This window comes from Stegastes partitus, unplaced genomic scaffold (assembly GCF_000690725.1).
Source record: "Stegastes partitus isolate 25-593 unplaced genomic scaffold, Stegastes_partitus-1.0.2 Scaffold64, whole genome shotgun sequence".
Lineage (NCBI taxonomy): Eukaryota > Metazoa > Chordata > Actinopteri > Pomacentridae > Stegastes > Stegastes partitus.
The window spans coordinates 280,804-302,182 of record NW_007577795.1 but is presented as its reverse complement, the minus strand read 5'-3'; the positions used below and the strand labels follow the sequence as shown (position 1 = coordinate 302,182).

At 39.0% G+C, this 21,379-nt stretch overlaps 1 protein-coding gene across 2 annotated transcripts in view; it reads left to right on the top strand.

The window, feature by feature from the left end:
* The window catches only part of LOC103353196 (E3 SUMO-protein ligase PIAS1), a 61,284-nt gene that overhangs the window by 18,495 nt on the left and 21,410 nt on the right, over positions 1 to 21,379 (top strand). For both annotated transcript variants that reach the window (XM_008276047.1, XM_008276046.1), the window contains exon 2: positions 9,914 to 10,409. In XM_008276047.1, coding sequence (XP_008274269.1) covers positions 9,917 to 10,409 — 493 coding nt within the window. In that variant the 5' untranslated portion in view covers positions 9,914 to 9,916. The remainder of the gene's footprint in view (positions 1 to 9,913; positions 10,410 to 21,379) is intronic.

Sequence of the window (21,379 nt, the reverse complement as noted above, 5' to 3'; positions counted from 1 at the left end):
ATTTAGTTTTCTCAAAACGGCTTTAGAACGTGTTAAAACGTCCTAAATTTAATTAGCAAAAATCGGGAATATATTATCTCTCTCTTTCTCTCTCTCTCTTTCAATCACAGTCAGTTACGTTAGATTTAAAAAAAAGTAATATCTGATTGTAGGCTGTCAGGAGACGTTATTCAAAGGCTGCAGGAGGCTCTTCATTCCTTTCTTTAAGTCTGCCCATCAGACTGATTATAGGCATTGTCACTACTGCTAGCTATTGTAGCTAAGAAGCTCATTGTCTCATAATAGGCCAATTTCATCAAAATGAAATGAGTCATCTTTAATTTGTTAATACATCCATCCTTTTTACACGACCTATCCAAGTTTGTGTTACATTAATTCAGTTAATTGTACAATTAGAAGTTCCTATTATATTGTTCTGGGAAAAAGCTGAAAATGTGGCATAGTAATATATAATTCTTGGTCTTATTGTCCCCACTGGTTTTCAATCGTACTGTCACATTTTGGCAGATCTGACAGTGAAGTAGGTGTTAAATTGCAGTACATGTGGCATTAATGAAGTCTTTAAAAAAAAAAAAACAGCAGAATTTCTGATGTACCAAACATGTAGGAGACGTGACACTGTATTTTCCGTCATTTAGGTCAAGCTTCAAGTGAAGCTTAGCCATTTAACAGTGACACCAGGCTACAGTGTTTTTTGGCCAGTTTGTAAAGCTTTTCATCCACACTGGAATGCCAAATCAACAGGATGCAGCTAAATGTCTTCCTCCTCCTCCTCTTTTGGTCGGAAAACAACAAAACTGTACATCACAGAGAACATCGGCTCGGTTCTTCTGCTGAGTCTCAGCTCATTACACCTCCCTCCTACTCTCTGTGATCACCTGCACAGTTTTCCAATACAGCTGAACTCACAATTTAGTTTTTCTCATTTGCTTTTCTTGTTTCTGTTGTTAGACAAATGCGCCAGTAAAAAAAAAAAAAAAAAAAATCTAGCACTGTGCAGCAGTGCAACCTGTGATCGTATTTATTTTGTTTTTCTCTAAATAAAAAACATATCCATTGTGCAAAAAAAATACTTGCATATCTAAAATCTCAATATTACGTGAAGTAGAGAAATATCGACATACAATATTGTATCTAATCATTTGGGACAGTCTCAGAATGTAAAAAATTACCATTTGTTCCTTTACGTTACACAACTGTTTCCTGTACATGGTGTACAGCAGGTTTAGTTCTTATTTAACAGTCAAAAAATTGGTTATCTATCCATCCAAAATGATGGCTTCATCTCTAATTCCTTTCTGAAACCATGTTCTGTGACAAAAGGACTGAACAGAGATGGAACTGCACAGTATTGCACCTAAAACTGTCGAAAAAGATTAATCTGCTTGTTAAAACTTGATGTTTTTTGCTTTGCCACTGGAGTTGAACAGGGGTTTTATTTTCACGTGGTTCCATCTGTTCTTCCTAAAGCCCCCTCCAGTGGAAATCAAGTTTTTTTCTTGTTTTTTTTTTTACCTTGTTAACATGTCCATATGGTGTTTTTTTTATATGCTGGAAGACATAATGAGTGAAATAAGTCATCAACACCATACATTTCTAGTGTACTGATGCAGCATACTCAGACTTCCAAGGCTTCATGCATGATTTAGGAGAGGTAGTTGCATGGGAGAGGGACAAGCTTTTTCAACAGACTCTTGTATACTGTCTGGAAACACTGGAAAAAATGCATTTATTTGCCTTATTTTAGTGCAAGACTTTCATTTGGCAAATGGTTTGTTACTAAGAAAGCAGAAAGTAGCTTTAACTCCACATTCCTCAGTGTTTTCTAACTTTCTGTATGTAACTGCATTACACTATTTTGCGTGATGAAGATGTACAAAACTCTGTAAATACATTTACTTTTGCAAGTTAGACAGTCTGCAAGAGTCTGTTTAAAATTTAAACCTGGGACATTGTGTGCAGCAAACTTAAGAAACTGATCTTGTTGACTTGTAGTGCTTTTTGTTTAATTATTCATCTTCAGAATTGCTTTCCAGTTTTAACATGTTTGTAGTGTAGAGGTGAGCTGGTGTGCTGAAGCTGCAGTGAGTGGGAAGAAGTGGTTAGAGAGAAGCAGGAACTTTGGCTGGAGATGAGTTTTTTGTAGTTTGATCAATGACCGTAGAGAGACTTTAATAGAAACATCAACAGAAGTTTCCATCTCTATGCTATCTGCACCCTTAGCGCTGTTTGGTTTGAGTACTTAAACTTGTTTTCTCCTCACAAACCTTCAGATCCATGTTGACGCAACACTAATAACCCGTCTCTACTGTCTCTCTGCGCATGGGGTTTTTGCAGATTTAATCCTAGCTGTTTTACTATTTGACCTTATGAGTGGTTTCGACTACATCACTCCCCCACTGCACCAGTTCTGCTCAATCTTATTTGAACCGAATCAACTGAGTTGTATCTGGCGATTGTTGGTGATCTCTGGAGCTCCTTTCTGTTATGTTCCTGCTTTACTTGCCTGAAGGAATTTCATCATCTTGGGTTTTTGTGAGTTTCAGTTTTAATCTCATGCGTGGGTCAAAATGTCTTTGGGGCTTTTCCGTTCTGACAGGAATATTCCAGTGGACGTAACGGTAAATGCTCAACTGTTTTGGCAACAACAACAAAAAAAAAAAAAGTCTAATTTAAATATACTGGACATTGCATTTGCGCCAAATGCCACAGACTGGTTAATTTAAGGCAAAAAATTTCCACTTGAGCTGTAAAAAGCCCACACTGGTCTGCATGCTGTGTGTGTGAGTGTGTATATAAGAACTCCCCTGTTACCACTAGCTAGTCTCTTTGTGTTGCATCCTCTCTCCCTCTTTCGCTCTCCTTCCTTTGTTGCAGCTTCCCTTTGCACCTACATGTCAAGTTGTTTGAGTAAAACAATACAATAGAGCACATTCTCACACAAACAGGCTTTGTTTAAACCAGGCTTTTCAGTGCAGTCGATTCAGCGATGGACGAGTGTGGATTTTTTGTGTTGCAGGATTGAACAAATTTTGAGCTAATAGCATTTTTTCCACTGTTATTCTTTCGTTAGCGCTGTAAGACAAATATGTCATATTGTCTATTCATGTTTTGACACTTTAATGTAAAAATCATTGCTCTTCAGTGGCTTTGATCAGTGACTAAATTAGCTTTTAATTCAGGCACAGGTTAGTTGCTTCATCAGGCTCATGCCTCTTTATGAGGGCCAGGGGGATTTGGGATTTTACCCAAATTAACAAGCAAATATTGCCTTGTTTATAGCTGTTCCTAATATCCTAGCTTTTAGTTATATTGAATACAGCTCAAAGGATTAGTCAATTCATCCACAAACTGCCGAAAAAAATTTCATCACCAACTATTTTGAGCGATTTTCAAGCAAAGGTGCTGAACATTTGCCACCTTTTTAAATGTGACAATGTGCAGCTTTTGCATAGTAGACTATTTCTGTTGCTTTTCATACGAACCGAGTGCAACACTATGAATATCTTGCAGGAGAGATAATCACAAAATAAGACTTTCAACTGACTGAAGACAGCAAATTGTTATTTTTTTGCCCATCAATCTTTGAGTTGTTCTTCATCTTCTGCTGCAGGAAGCTCCGGCAGGTTTGCTTGTGTTTGAGGAACAGAACCCTCCTTCTGTCGAGAGCCACAAATTGGTGCAGTGGAATTGTAAAATTTGGTGGTAAATTTTAGGGTAAAAAAAAGAAGACTTGTCAAATAAATCATTCTGTAAACAATGCTGGGAGCCAAAATGCCATTCAGATGCTGTTGACCGGAGAAGATGGAGGAGTTTGATGGGCGCCACCTGTCCTGGGAAGGAGAATGATTGACAGAGGAGAGAGAGCAGATAGTGAGAGCAGTGAAGTGTTCATGTATCTCCCTACCAACACCTCCCTCGCCACTGTTTTCTCTCCTCTACTTGGTTTCTCTCTCTCTCTCTTTTTTTTTTTTTTTGGAAGCCAGAGGAATGTTACACATCCGCAGTGTGGTGGAAGTGTGTGCGTTTTATGTGAGGTAGTGTTTGTGTTTGTGTGTATTTGCCTCTCTTTTGTGTGTGTTTGCTTTGTAGAGACGGTGGGTGAAGGGGGGTTTGGCTTGTGTGTGAAATGGTGGGCAGCCAGTGTCATCATTTCTTCACGTTCTCCCCCCCCCCCCTTCCTGTCCTCTACATGCATATTTCATGGATCTGGTCGTTTATGTCACCGGCAGGAGAGAGTTCCCTTGTTGAGCCAATAAACTGCTGTCCAAGTCTAGGAAGACTGTAAAAAAAAAAATAATATTGAATTCAAATTCTGCACGAAAAAATCTGTCTTAATCTTGAAAATCCATAGACAGACAGCTGCTGCCTGCTTGCTGCACCTGTGATTGAGCTTCCTGCTGTAGGAGCCGTCTGTGTTTGACTGATGTGTTTTTATAACTGCAGTGTGGTTCAGACCAAAGGCATCAGAATTACATTCACATATGGGCGTCTGCCTTCTGTTTTTTGCTGTTAGCACCGTGCTTAGTGACAGAGGACAGGTCTGTGTCCTGACCGGTAAAACAGTCGTATTATTTACATATGCAGAGTCACATTTTAAATACTTTGCTGTCTTTTAAGAACAAAAGCAAGTCCTCATAACGTAATTCATTACACTTGAGAGTGAACACTTGGTGAATAGATATATGAGGGATAATTAGGGTTAGGACAAGTCTCCAAGAAATGAATGCAAATTAATGTAATGTCCTCTGAAGTGATAGAAGCACAACTCTGTGTGTGTGTGTTTGAGTGCATGGTTATGCATATGTGGCAGCTGTACACAAGATGCAGTGTTTGGTCTGTAAACAGCAGCCTCTGCTCTGTCACTTGGAGCAGTGTGAAGCTTGGTTGGAGTCCAGGTTGTGCAAAATGGTCCTTTCCATGCAGGCGCTATACAGCCGCACAAAGTGGGTCATCTTGTAACACAAACTTTTCAGACCATTTTGAGCACAGCTGAGACAATTAATTGCTCAGTTGATTGACAGGAAGTAAATGTGACACTGATAATTGTTTTAGAAAATATTTTAGCAGAAATGACTTCAGGTTGACTAAATCTGTTGTCTCAAATGTGAACGTTTGGTTACAGTGAACAGAATATTTGGGAATTTTACACACGACATTGAAAGTCATTGCCTTGGTCAGCTATTTTATTTTACTATTCTCTGGCCTCTTGTACACCAAACAAATTATTGGTTGAAGAAAATAGTGAGTGAGTCCTTTAAGGGTAGGGTTTTATAAGCACCATTAAAAACAGCATATTTCTGTCAACAGTAGAGTAAAATTGATGTTTTTTGGACTTCAAATTTGAGCAATGACACAGACGTAGAGAGTGGATTTAGCTTCTGTTTGATGCTGTTTACTTTCAGATAGTGAGTTGCGCAAATACACACACAGCTGTGACAAATGAAAGAAAAAAAACAGTATATAGTGTGTCAGTAAGGTGTTGGGCTTCATTGCTAATTGAAGACATTATAGGATGGAACAAATGTTTGTTTTGCATCACAGTTTTTTTTTTGTTGGGTTTAGATGAAGTTTCTAGATATGCGTAAGTGAAACAGGTTTTACTGTAAACTGCAACACATTTAGGGTTTCAGTTCCGTTCAAGGCTGCCGTTTATACAGCGCGTCTGTTTTATTGGTACAATACAGTCCTGAGGTTGAACTACAGCGAGAGATTTCTTTCACACCAGGGCCACTCGTGCTAAAAATGAAAGAACATCAACGTTTACATAATATTCACAGCAAAGTACAATATGCTTCAGTTCCATCCTCTGCAGCATTGCAAATTACATAGGAACTTGGCAATTTTCCAGTGGAAGAGATCGCGAAAGAGTGCTCAGACTGAGGAAGCAAATCAAAAGCTAATGTGTGAGATAAGGGTTATGTCTTCCTTGATGGATGCTAGATTTGATGTACAAGTTTAATATTCATATTAAAACATTTGCTTCATTGTTGAAAATTACTCTTACTGATGTACTACAATAAACATTTGTTCAAGTTATTAAACAAATTAGACTGTTTTGGATCAGTGTTAAATATAGTTATTTACATGAAATCTGTTCCAGCAATGAGAAAGTGGTATTTGTGCTTCTCAGTGTTTGTTTTTCGAGTGTTAAAAGTCACTGCTATGGTAGGTCATAGAAATAGCCCACAGCAGTCATATATGGCATTTTAAATGTCAATTAAATGCAAAACCCCAGAGTAACCCAAGAAGAATGTGCCTCATTATAACGAGCAAAAATAAGATCTTGAAGGCTTTAAGGTTTCATATCGACACGACAGCATACATGCTCTGTAGATTTAAATAACAACGGCTGTGTGTGTGTGTGTGTGTGTGTGTGTGTAGGTGTGCGTGTGTATATATAATTGATTAGCTTAACGGAAACTGACACACTGGGCAGCAACAGCCCTGTGTGCTTTGTCATTTAAGGGGCGTGTGTTTGTGTGCGTCTGTGCTTTTTTATCCCTGCTCTGTCATTAAAGGAGATGAAGGGAGGAAGTTTGTCCAAGTCGGTTCGTCTGCGCTGTAGGTGTGTGTCTGTGTGTTAGTTAGAAGAAAGGAAGCGCTGATTTCAACATGCATATACAACACGTGTCCATTTTAAGAGCGTGTATGATGCAGTTAAGGCCTGTCTCTTAGCTACAATTTTCCATATACGATGTGCATTGTTAATGGATGCCTGTGATAGATGCTAGTTAATGAGCTGCGGTTTCATTTGAACTCTTTCACCCACCTTGTGCATAATTCACTTTGCCCCATTGTGCATCATTGTTGCCATCAAATAACAATGAAACAAACAAAACAAACAAAAAAAAACAATATTGGTTTATGTTTTGTACGTGTTGCTATGTTGCAAAAGCCTCAAACACACTCAGACCTAAATGACTGCTGACTGTTAGCAATAAAAAAATTCTCTGATTTGATTGTAAGAAAATGCAACATTGCTGATTTTAATTCAAAGAAGATGTGGTTCCTTCAAAAAAAAAAAAATCCTATCTCACATTCTTCCCTGCATTTCTAGAAATCTTATTTTAGTGGTTTTTGGTTTTTTTTAAAGGAAGTCCTCATTTACACTCACTGACATTTACATGGGCATTTTTGTATTTGTGCATATAAACATCATGATCTCAGTAACCTGGATAAGGCCTTCACTTAATTCAGTTAGGTTTTGATAAACTTGGGATACTGCATCTCATTCTGGTTTCTGACAGTAGTTAAAGTGGAAGACATGTTTGATATTTTCTGTCGCTCTCATCCCCCATTGCTGGCAATAGCGTGTATAAGACAAATCCAGGGCTCCAGACTGCTGTTAGAATGCATGAAAAATCAATTCAGCTGTTGCGTGTTTCAATAATGAAGGGATCTATACGTGAATATTTTAAAACAAAATGAAGAGAGAGAGAGAGGAGGCTGGTGGAGCAGGAGAGGTCCCACGAAAACATACCTGGTGTTGAGAGTGCAGGTTTGAGGAAGGCACTGACTGAGCCAGTGAAGAACAAAAAGCACTACATTCAATTTCAGTGACTAACGTAGCACTAGAGCTGTAATATGACGCCATTTTTTGGGGGTCAATCATGATTTTGGCTTCCCAAATTAAATGAACAAGATCGACAGCAGTATTGACATTTACAATAAAAAACTCTGCCCATAGAAAACAGCCCATACAGACAAAATTACTCAGTTTCAACTTGAGTAAGTCGGACACTAAAACGTGATTTTCACTCTTTTCCAACTAATTCATGGTCTCACACTTGTCTGAGTGCGCTGCGGTTGAATAATGCTATGCTGAACCAAAAGTGGGATGGTGCAACCCAATTTGCTAGCAGTTAAAGTTAGTCCGAAGTTCTGGAATCTGAAACACGATGTTGGCATTCAATTGTGCTAAACCCGCTATAAGCCAAAGTGTCAAATGAAAGTAAGGTTAGGTTAATATTTACAGAAATGTCAGATCATATTGTCAGTTTGTGTTGCAAACATCACAGACACCTGCACAAACAGCATCAGTAACCGGAAACTTGTATTTATCATGTATACAGAGATATGATTAACTAGATGTCACTGTGTGCCTTGTAAATGATCCTGAACATGATGAAAACTGGAATACTGGTGTGCATGTAAATACAATCACTGAGGCTTTTAATTGAAGTCTGAAGATTTACTCGATGCTATAAGTTGGTCTGCTTAGACATTTGAACAGTTGGTTTGGTTAGAAGAAAAGTTGCTAATGCTTACAGTATTTTGGGCCAAACTGAAGCTGGACCAGGTATCACTTTTCACATGCTCTTGCTTCCTCTGCTCCATCCCACTGCCCCCTGGGAGATATGGCCTCAGCCTCACATTGAGCCAGAAAATATCCTTTGTTATTTAAAGTTTTCTCTCATTCCAGTACAGAAAAATAGCTGCTACACTGCTTCTGAGTGTGACTATTTTCTGTTGTACTTGAGCAGGTGTTGTTCTCATGCACAGGTTAGAAATTAAGCTGTTGTGACTTTTATGGTACACACTGCGGGGCAATAAAATGCTGTTCTGCTAGGAGGAAACCTGTATAATGTGCATGTGTGTGTGTTTTTTTTTAAAACATCTGTGAAGCAAACTGTCGAGCTGAGGTACCTCGATGTATGGACTTAGCTCAGGCATTAATATTACTGAACGCCAGTGCACCAGTATCACGTCAGATAAAGACAGAATATGAATGCAAATCATCTAATTATACATTTAAAACTCAGCTTATGTTTTTATTTTCATACACAGTAACTTCCCCCTTTTGTCACTTGACAATCCACAAGTGTTTCATAGCGAAATGAGAGCAACACTGCTTTCACGCAAAGTAGCAGAGAGTCTCTGGCCTCACATAAATCTGTTGCTCTGTCATGTGCATTTATCCGGCTACACATGAAGACATTTTCAATTTCCTGTTGCACAGTTTGCTTCTCGAGTACAAACTACCTTTTCTTGTCTTTTTTCGACACCGTATGATTGGTGAAATTGTTTTAATACAGCAATCACACCCAAAGTGTGTCACTCGAAGCGATATCTTCGCTCCATTATTGAAAACAACAGCAACAACTCTGCGCATCTGTTTTTGTAGGAATTAAATGAGCTCAGTTGGCCCTCGCCTGGGTTTTGCTTCCTTTTTGCTGGCATTGAGCTTTTCTTAACATTCACTGCAACGCCAGTTCCCATTCACAAAATGTATAGCAACCTCCACCTTAGAGTCTGTATATCTGAGAATCCCATAAAGTAAACCTGTCCTGGATCTCTACAAATTTATGTTTGCTGGAAAACCTCCAAAAGGTCACAGCTGCAAAGCATCTGTACTAGTTTCTTTGAATCACCTCAACTGGCCGAGGCTTGATTCAGATATTCTCCTGAATTGCTGCCGTCGTGACTCATGTTACACCCATTTGAGAAACATTTTCTCCATGTTTAATGACTGTTAATGACTTTAGGTGAGGGTTTAGGTAAAGACTGTCAGGAAACTCAAAATTTTGCTTGATTACGACTGAAGGATTTAAACAGGACTGAATAAAGATCAGTGCAAGCAGCTATGTTGAAGAGGTTTGTTGTGAATTATGATCAAGGAGGTCCAGGTTGTCTGAAGGATCATTAGACATTTGAACATTGCAGAGTGGATTTCATATTGCAAGGATTTCTCTTTTTTTTTTTTAAATGTCAAGACAGTAACTGTTCCTCTCTCTTTAAATTTCCCTTGCAAAGTTCGCCACCTTTTGGAAAAAGAATACTGCTGCTACCCATTATTCGCTTTAGTGGCTGGTCATTCCCAGTCAGATTAGTTTTTTTCACGCCAGTTTGTGTTCGACATGAAAAGTTGATCTTGGCTTTGCAACTCAATCTCGTTTTCTCTGTCCAACAGCAAATGGTGATGAGCCTGCGGGTGTCGGAGCTGCAGGTGCTGCTGGGCTACGCTGGACGCAACAAGCACGGACGCAAGCACGAGCTGCTGACCAAGGCGTTGCATCTGCTGAAAGCCGGCTGCAGCCCCGCCGTGCACATGAAGATCAAAGAGCTCTACCGACGACGCTTCCCTGCCAAAATGGTGTCCCACTCAGAGCTGGCCCTGCCTGGACCGCACCACCCGGCCACAGCTGGAGTGGTTGGAGGAGGGGGCGCGGCGCTGCCTGCAGGCCTGACACAGCTGGCGTACGAGGGTCACGCCGGTCACGGTGGAACCCCGTCGCCCGCCGCCTTACTGCCCCTCTCACTGCTCGGCCCTGGGAAACATGAGCTGACCGGCCTGACGCACCACCTGCCCACTTCAGCCACGCTGCATCCGGTCCACCCAGATGTCAAGCTCCAGAGGCTGCCCTTCTACGACATGCTGGACGAACTCATCAAGCCGACCAGTTTAGGTGAGGAAGTGTGTGCAAGCGAGGCGTTTGTGTGAAAGCTAGCGGTACTGGATTTCAAACATTTCGCAATAATTTTTGTATCAGATGACATCATTAAAACGAAAGTAATGAATCTACAGAGAACAGTTAAACTATCTGGCCTGCAACTTTACTGTTGTGGTTCGGTGTTACCGCCATTATAGAACCAAATTGGCCCCAGCAGGCATCTGTTTGCAGCAAGAAAGCTCTATAAACACACTGTTGACTGCTTGCTCAGTATCAAACAGCAGACAAACCAAGTTAGCCCCTGTATAGTGAATGCACTGGAGTATTCAGCACCTAAAGAGCCTGATATTTTCCTGAGAGGTGGGTTGAGGCAAAAAACAGAGCTACAGAACAGTGAACATTGTGTGGGCAAATACTTTTTGTTGACTCTGTGTCTACTGGGTTTGTATATAAGCATCTCTTAGTTAACAAGTTTGCCACATCAGCTTGAAAGGTGATGATTATGTATGTAGAAGTTGTATTTACATCTTGTTTTCATCACTGTTCCCAAGTTGCCAGCAATATTCTTCGTGAGTAATAATTAATTCTGCCAAAAATAGTTTCGTTTTTTTGACAGAATTAAGTAGACTTATGTGGAGTATAATTAAATAGCTTTGATTCAGGACTTTCAGTTTTGGGCTCAGGTAGAGGGTGCACATGTGATGTCAATGTGTCAGATACATATTTACTTACCATTAAGTAAATGTGAGTATTGGATCTCACCTACTGGTTAAAACACAATATAGCTGCAATATCCATTCAGTTCTGGCCAGGGAATCGATTACATGTCCTATCCCCCTCTCTACATGTTTCCTTTCTGAATCTTTATCACAAATCATCTAATACATTTTAAAATGTCAGAAAAATTTTCTGCAACGTTGTTGATATCTATATCAGTATTATATTCCCATGATAATCCTGGGAGCAGGCGCTGAAAACATTGACATTTGTATTTCTTCTGTTGTATAAAAAGGCTCCCTGCCAGTGCCGGTGTTGTGCTGCCTGCTAATGTGTTGACAGGGCACAGAAAAGTTACTGCAGAAATATCATTTTTAGATTTCTCACGAGAGTTCAGAGTAAGGAGAGGCCCCAGTTGGTTCCCAGGAGGAGTTAGTGAAAATACTAATTGGGTACTTTATCCATCCTTTATCCAAAAAAAAAGTAATAGCTGAAGGCTTTGCGTTGCAGATTTTCTCTTGGAACCTCAAAGACCTTACCTACTGGTTTATACTTCCATATATGAATAAGAATGTCTGCATTTGGTCACATGTTTGAAACCAATGCATAAAGATGAATCATATAAATGGTCTTCTTTTTTGTGCATCTGAAGGTCATTTTAAGAGTGAGGTCCAGTCGCTGGAGTTTCAGTTGGCATTAGAGATGACTAATGGCTCTTATTTCATATTTATATTGTAGCATATGGACAGTAACAATATAAATATCCAATAAGATATTTATGTTGTTGTGCATAGGTTGCTGCTGTCTGAACCTGCTTCAGGTAGGCTGAGCGTTGCTGCCACATGATGAATATCTTTCTTGTACGTTTATATTTTTAGCCGTAGGGCCAATTTTACACCAGCGTGGAACCATTGGACATAAATGAATCACTGCATGTAGACTATAAACAACATATGTTAGCTGTCACTCTGTAGCACAACTGAGAAAACGGTTCTGCAGAAAACGGTTCTGCACTGGCTCTGCCTGGCAATGTCATGTCTCAACTTCTGAACAAAATTCAGCTTAGTTGCCATGACGCGATATAGAGCTGCAACGAGTCCTGAGCAATAAATTGCCCATGAATTATTTTCAATTGGATTTAATTGCTACTATTTTGCAGACCACCTGGTTCGGCAGAAATACGCAGTTCATACTCGAGCATTTTTCTACATAAAGTGATGACTATCTCATATGCGTAGTTTTTACTATCCAGCTACTGTTATTTTGCTGTAAGAAAAACTTAGAATTCTGAGAAACTAGTTATCTCTCTGTACCATTAAGTCTTCATGACTAAGTATGCAACAACTGATGATACACTTACAGGTGTCACAGTCATAAACATCTCCAATCTACTGCAGGACTGTGTGGGTGTGGTGAGTTCAGATATAATTTAAATTAGCACTGTACACTAACAGCCAATCAACTGTTACCAAATTATGATTCCGATATTGGAAAGTGCTGATGTGTTGGAGTGCCGGTGTACATCTTCAGACTCATAAGGGACACACAGACAAAGTAAGAATTAGAAATCTTTTGTGTAAAAATAACTAAAACGTTTCCAACTTGACAGAGACGTAATGATAGTTCACCATTTAGACTAAGAAGCCTTAAAAAATGTTTTTTCAGGGCTTTTAAGTGCAAATATCCAGTCTTCTCTTGTCTAACTTCATGAAGGCCTAGCGTTTAAGCATTACGTCCTGTCTGCACTTTAATTTACTACTTAACAGACTTTTAATCTTGGCTTTATCTTGGTTAGATTTGTCATTGCATTAGGTCTACATCCAGCACACAGCCTGCACTTAGCATAATAACACTCTTTGGGCTCTGGGATATATTGCAAATATATGGAAATGTCTAGATTTTCCTACATTAGCATTTTAATGGAGTAAGAGACCATCTCTTGATTAATTTGCCTGCAGATGCATGTACAAACACAGTGCCTGCAGCTCTGTCATCACGCCATCTTTCTCCTCTTCCCTCTCCCGGTCTCACTCTATCCATTTCCATCCCTCTCAGGCTCCTCTCTCCCTCTGTCTCCTTCCGTCTTCTGTCTCCGTGGCCATCCTCGGTCAAAATTTGCATGCAGAGTGATGAAATCACACAGGCGTACACCTGTGCCCGCAGAAACACACCCTCCCCTCATTTGAATCCGAGTCGCACGTTCACATCATTCTCTCACACATACAGTACACAGCGCACAGACGTACTTTCCAATAAATAATGCATGTTGATCGTATTGTTCTCAGAAAGGCACAGAGAGCGAAAAAGGATGAGTGATAGGAGGAAAAACCCCAAGGAGGATGTGGCACATCATTAGACGAAACTGAAGATTTGAATTTGCCTAAAAAACTGAAACTCGGCTGCAGCTTTGAGGTGATGACCCTCTTTGTCCTAATAATAATGGAAGGCAGAAATGAAACCACTTGATTAATTGTAATCCCCCCTCCCCCTCACTGCCATGCTGGGAGATTTTTTTTTCTTCTCTTTCTTTAAGGCTGCCAAACTCTTTTCACCCACTGATCACACTCTTTACATCTCTTCTCTGTTTGTGTACGTCTCTCTGATCTACTGACACTCTCTCCTTCTCCCTCGCTCTCCTCCATTGTTGTTGCGTCTCCTGTTGCCTTGCCTCCCAACCCTTTCTCTCACCCTCTCATTTTTTGACTCCCTTCCCCCCACTTGTTTGCTTGCTCTCCTTGTTTGCAAGATGTTTCATTTTATTTATTTTTTTGATGGAGAAAGCTGATTCTTGGCCATAAAGGTTGTTAACCAGAATTCAAACAAGAGCGCATGTGCCTGACAGACTTAAGGCAGTGCAGTGAATGGAAAGGATAAAAGAATATTACTTGGTTCGTCTTTACATCTAACGTTTAAAGATATAAGTCTGTTTTCACAAGTTTTTATGAAATTCTGAAACATTCGACATTTACTTTGGTCTGTAAGTAACCGAAAGCAATGTGGCATAAAAAACAACAGTGTACTGCAGTTTATAAATGTATAAAGCCGCAGAAGAATATGCCACACACCCAAAAATGTGTGACCCAAGCAGCTTGTTGGTTGCAGCCTCTTTACAAAACACAGTGTCTTTAAATTTTCTCTCTTCTAGATTTTCTAAATCTAAATTTGGGCTGCAAGTACAAAGTATTTTCATTCTTAATTACTACGTGGTTATTTTATTTGGTGTGTAAAATGTCATAAAATAATCAAAAATGCCAATCTGTGTTTCCCAAAGCCAGAGGTGACATCCTTAAATGCTATTCACAATCCAAAGATGAGCTGGAATCAAAAGTATTTGGACTTTTTTTGTACTTATCAAAAATAGTTAGTGATTAGTTGATTATTTTGCAACAATTTTGGTAATTGATACATGTTTTTTTTTTCAGGAAAAATGTCACCCATTCTTAAATAATGCTGTTATTTGTCCTATATTATAGTAAATTCAATTTATTTAAGATTTGAAAACAGAAGATGTCTGATGATGTTTCCTTAGGCTCCAGACAATTCAGTTTTGGACTTTTCTCGGGTTTCTGCAGTTTTCCAAGCTAAAAATGTATTTATTAGTCATAAAAAACTGCTTCTAGTTGCAGTTCTGAATCCTTTTAAAACATTTCTTTAAGCTTAAAAAGTACCCTACTCATTCAGTTTTGCAACTGTTCCATAAATTTGTCCCTTAAATTAAACTATATTCATATTCCTCTCATGATGGTTTCCCATAGATTTTAACAGCATTTGGATGCTGTAAGGCAGTCGTTCATTTTTGACCTCATACATGATGTCTACTATTTTAAGAGTTACCACGTCCCTATGTTTTTGAGCCTTTAATTTAATAAGCAGTGGGTTTGTTGGTTTTTGATAAGTGGATTTGCCCGGAATCCTCTCGGCTCTATTTTGAAGTATAAAACTAAATTTGTGTTATATGCATTTCCCACATACATCACATCACACAGTAGGTATTGTATAGATGTACAATATAACAATAAAAATAACATGATTTCAGGAACCTTTTATATGCATTGTAAGATGAAAACTGTGCCCTCACTACAGAGTGAGTCCTCTGACTGCAACATCAGTCCAAATGCTTAAGAATTCTTCAAGCTGCAGCAGAGGAAATCACTGATAAGATTAAAATATGACAGCTCTACTCCACACATATGGGAGAGGAATTGGAGAGAAATATGGTTACTGATCAGCTGCATGTACATTCAGATTTACAGTAACGGAGGAAATGTGGAGCATGTGAACGTGTTCTCCCATTTCCTGCCTTAACCTGATTTCTCACAGTAACCGGGTTTCTTGTGTGCATGTAAATGTAGTTATTATCACTCTCACACCATCCTCCCCTCCCTCACCCTCTCTTCTTATCATTACCCCTCCCTCCCGTGAAGTCTTCTGCTCTCTGCTAAGTCTTATCAGTCTGAGGAATAAAGGTTAGTGAGCCCACAGTTCAGCCCTGCCAGTCTAAACTGGTCAACAGTCTGGACTGCACCAGCTTCCCCTGTATTGCCATGGCGACCTCACTGGTGGTACTCTGGTCTCGCCTCCATCATTGTCCCTCCTTCACAGGGAACTCTGCCTTTGTACTCATTTTGAATATCATTGTGGTGCACATGCATTATACATGATTTAATCACCATATCTTCAGGAAAAGGATGCAGGCCCATCTCACGTTTGATGGCCGTTTTGTGCATAATGGCTCGTTACATGAGGGAGTGGATTGCTGTGAAGGAAAATCATGTGGTAAAGATGTCAAATAAAGTCATTTTGAACATCGCTTCATCAAAGATTAGTCAATTCATGGTAGAGCCTGATTGATGTATGAGTCGACTGATTTTCTAAGGCCTATCACAGATAGTTGGGCATTTGCTCGTGTTTTACTTGAGCTCAAAACATTTTTTCACAGGTGATTCATGTATATTAATGTATATATGTATTAAAAAGATACATATACATATACTGATCAGCCACAAAGTTAAAACCATCTGCCTAAAATTTTGTAGGTCCCCCTTGTATCATTAAAACAGCCATCAGGCCATACACAGGGGACCTCTGGAGGTGTCCTGTGGTGTCTGGCACTGTGATGTTGGCAGCATATCGTTTGGGTCCTGTGGGTTGCAGGGTGGAGCCTTCATTCAGTAAATCCAGTGTCAGTCGTTCTCCAGTTTATGGTTTTATTTTTCAATACTGAATCTTGAAAACTGCCTGGGTGTCATTGCTAAGGTTTTTTTTAAAATTTCCACGTAGGCAGTTGTTCACAGTCTTTTCTCTCTACATGAGATGATTTAATTAGATTCTGGAATAAGGAAGTGTTTCCATTATTGATTGAGTAATCATTTTGCTTTCACATTTCTTGTTTCTTTCAGCTAAAAACTTAAAACTCCTCATTATATATACCCATAGCTTTGTGTAATTTCGCAATTCTTATTCCAGTTATATGATTTGCAATATGAGTTGTGCTCCATACATCATGTTGATTAGAGTTGGATGTGCTGCACTTTAAATATATATTTGCTGCTACTTCATACATTTTACAGATGCTGCTACATGTAAATAGTCCAATATGTACCTTAGTTTCTGTCTCTTGTTCTATCAATTTATATTTTTATTGTTGTTTTGTTTTTTGTATTGATATTTTTTATTATGCATACATGGGAGCGGGCAAACAAGATAATTTCATTGCACAGTGTTAGACTGCTGCTTTTTATGCTGTGCATATGACAAATGACATGTTACATCCCAGTGACTGGATTCATTCTGGTTGCTTATGCTGTATTTAGACGTCCATCATCATAATCATCTGTAACCAGCAGTAACGTGACTTACAGCACACTATGAGAAAAGTTTATTTGTTCGTGCTGCTAGCTACTTTTTCCAGAGCACAAGTTCTGGACAGCATGCATTTTTAATGGGTTTTGGTTTTATATTGTGTGGTGGAGACAATATGGATTTATGTAAGGCTGCATTTACATAAAATAAAGGAAGGGTAATGTACATAATCAGAGTTTTTGAACACGCATACGTGTAGGTAATCATCAGTGTTGTCAGTATTTCCACACTCATTTGCAATACCACATTCCACAAAACATCCAGGCCTGCAGTTATTCCTTTACCTCAGAAAATGATTACAGAACCGCAATGTGAATGTTCAAGCAATCACACTAACATTCATCTAATAACAAACAGCATAAGCTTCACAAAGCACTTGTTTCATCTGTAGCTGAAATCCTCACTTGTCTGGCAAGTTTGATTAAGCTTCTAAACTGTGTAGGTACATATGAAGTGTTATATTGTGACTGTGACCTTGAGGTAGCTCAGCTCCTTTTAGTCCCTTTTTTATTGTAATTATGGAATAGTTGTCTTCATTTTGCTAAAGTTTGATGGACAGGCTAAATACCAGGAATATATTATAATTAAGACAAGTGCTTCATTGCTTTGACTCTCGTCTTGTCTGCTATATTGTATTCTATTACTTGGTCAATAAACCAAACAAAAAGAGAAAAGATGAGGAGAAGCAGTTTCTGAATTTTTTTTTGCTCCTGTGTATTTGTATTAAGTGTGGGCTCATTTCTAACATATCGTCCTGAACCTGCCTGTACCCACAGGTTTTACCAGCGCTTGACTCTACATACTAAAGATATTTTACTACTGACATTTTTAATTTGTTTCCAAACTTGTCTCCTATCTGGTCTTTGTGGACACAGCCTGCACGTCACCTGAAAAGTCCCTGAATTTTTGTCACATCACTTTTGGCCGCAGCTGAGTCACTAATGGCTTTCCAGTTGTGCCGAGGACCGCAGACTTTTCGTTGTTTAGAGTATCTAGTCAGAGCCAAGGGTTTGCTTTGTTTTTGGAGTACAAAGTGATGTAATGAAATGAAATAGCACAGTTTTAAGCTTAGATTTATTAAATTTTCCCAAACAAACGGCATGTCATAGATGAGTATTTCAAGGACAGTAGGAAAGTTTCAAACCCAACAATTTTCTTACTTTTTGCAGTTTGTGGTCCTGATAAATGATGTAATTTTAGTGAGTTAGTGATTCTTTTGCTCTCTGATCTGCTCCCTTTTGCTGTGTTAATTGCAGGGCCGCCACTAAAGACTACTATTTTTCCAGTTAGTCGATTAATTTAAAACAATTCATTTTCCTACATTAATCAAATGAACAATTTCAGGTAAATTAATTGTATTTTTGAGTGATGAGCTTTGAATGTGTTTAGCAGCTACAAGGACAAAATATATGAAAATGAAAACTGCCTACCAGTGAACAGAAGACATTTACAGTGGTTGTTGCCTGAGTTCTATCTGCAGGTGGTCGTGCATTGCGTGAGGCTGCTGTGGTATGCCATCAAAACTAGTCGCAGTGCACAAACAACATTCTTGTTTTATGATAATTTGATAATACTTTCAAACTTTTTTAAGGATCAAGTCAAAGCGTAGCTGCTCTTGCTGTTGTGTAAAGCTGAGTGCAGCTGACCAGCAACTGGCATCGCAGTGCACCGATTACTCACAGAAAAACACTTGTTACAATAAATTTAAGTATTTTAGAAAAATTTAAAAACAAACATCCATTGGTTTAAAGTATTGATGGTGCCATATTTTCCACCCCTTTGTGGCAGCCTTAGTTAATTGGCTGTTAGTGCTGTTTCAAAGTAAAATACTTTCACTGTTTCAGAAGCAGTAACTCCTTGCTGTCCCATAAAGAATTTTATTGATCAATGTGGAATATGAAGTGCTGAGATTATTTACCAGCACTCTTTATGAAGAAAGTACACTGAAGTACAATAAATCTTGAATTAATGAATCTGATTGAAATGGTGCTTGAGGTCTGGCTATCATGTGAGATTTTATTCTAAGTTCAACAAATAGAGCTAATCAACCGTCCCTCTTTTATCCGAAAGTAACAGTGAACATCGATTACACACTCTTGATTATGTGATTTCATTGTGGGTCACAAAGCGTGACAGCAACACTATCATGTCAGCAAGGAGTCATATGTTTTGCTTCTAACCACAGCAGTTATTCACCGTGCTGGAGTGTCCTTGAGCAAGCACATTTAATCAGTACACATCAGCTGTTCTGTACATCTTGTTTCTGCTGGTACACAAATAAACGTCTCCTCAGGGACTCAGTAAAGATACTATATCACATCCACTATCATGGTGGTTATGTTCCCAAACACCTACAGCACAGAAACCGGCCTCTTCACTCCACATCAAAACACAACCTGAGATTTACCAGCTCTTATTCTGACCCCTGCATGATCCCGAGCAAAATCTTTATCTCACTGTAAACAAGTCAGCCTTCTCACAGCAAATGAACATCAACAAAAGGAGCCTTGGCTGCACTCAACTGTAAACACGCTGCACAAAATGGCTTCCATCTCTCAGAGCCTATTAAACCAGCATTATTTTTTTTTTCTGTGCCTGAGTCGGTGCATCATCATCTTCACGAGTTGGCTGATTAGACAGACCCGAACTCTGATAACTCTAAACATCTGCTCTTTTAGCTCTGCTCAAACATAAGCAACACTGTTATTTCTACCGCTGCCATATATTTACCCTCACTCTGATGGTATACTTCACGACGTACTGACTTGGGTGTGGCTTGTACTGCTTAAAACCACATTCTAAAGACATTTTGTCATGCCTGCCACCCTGTATACAGATACATATATAGTAAGAATCAGCTGACAACTAAGAAAATGTGAAACCGACCTTAGCAGCCCTGTATGCACATTAAATGAACCTTGTCAGTATATAACTTGACAACACCCTTATGCAGATAATAAAAGATAATCACTGCTGTTAAAGGGAGAGAAGGTAACACTTCTGGAAACTTGTCATTGTGTGTGAGTGTGGGCGTAACATCCAGACCTGACCTTTTGTTGCATATCTTTCTAGGCATTGTAGTTTTACATTTGAGTGATGCTGAAAGCATTTTTGTCTTTGTTCTGCTTGTGAATGTTGCTGTATGTTGTGTTTGTGCACATATGTGTGGCTGTCTTTGTGTATGTGTGTGCCTGCGGTGTACCAAACAGAGAAAAAGTAGCAAAGCCACTAACAAGTTAATAAACTCCAGCTGGGCTTTGTTGTGCTGAGGACAGGCTATAGAGCTGAGCACATTCTCTGAAGTTTAGCTCACACGTCTTCTCTTCAAAGCAGAACTAAAAGAAGAAGTTGAGTTTTCAAGATTTTTACTGACAGCAGGGTCAAAATCAACATTGTGAGAAAAGTCATGCTTTTCAAACTGGTAGACACAAGAAAGCTTGCCCATAGTTTCGCCTTTATCGGCACTGAGAAATATTGAGTGCAGACATGTAGATGTAGCAGAAAATATATGAAAATGTCACTGTATTGTAACAAGTGCCTTTAGAACAGATGTGACCAAAGTAAAAAGAGAAATCTAGTTCATAACATAATATGCACAGTACAACATTTTTGTTGCATCTGTCAGGTTATTAATACTGGGTTTATTCACTGAAGCAGCTTTTTGTTAGGCCGCAAACTTCTGCAATTATGTAATTGTGGCCACTTTGTGAACCCAAAGTACTTTACCCAAAAAGTTTGCAGCTGCAAAATATATATATATATAAAAAAAGATGGATTTAGCCTCTGGATCTGAAAAGTGAAGCCAATGTGGAACTGACTCAAACCTGCATTCTGTCTCAAGGCCAGCAGGGGGCAACTCCTAAAAGAAGTCCAATTTTATAGAACTGTATGATTAAACAATCCTACTTCTTATTTAATTTGTTACCTCACTTAATGTCTTTTCTGGTAAGTGTTTGGCCTTAATCACTAGTTTCATGTCTACTTCAACACAGCATGATGATGATTTTGTAAATTAAGTTTCCACGTAAAGTTAAAACAGACAATAAAGCAGGGTATGCTTAAGGGTGTGGCTACACTGTGATTGAGAGGTTACTACTGGGTTATTCCATCACAAATCAGCAGCAGCCTTCTGCTCACCCATTTCTGCTTTGCTTGAAACATATTGAAACTATTGATGTTTAAAATGGTATCTTGAATGTTAAAGTAAAATCCTAAGCAGACACTATACATATAGGTTTATTCCCAGTGGAACACAAAGAAAGAGAATACATTTTGATCTTATCCAACTGGTTCCACAATGACCACGAGAATTCATTTAACACTGAACTCTTAGGAGCAGTTTACCATCAAGCGTCTCTTCTGATAAATAGTAGGGCAAAACATTGAGCTGATTGTGTGGTGCCCTA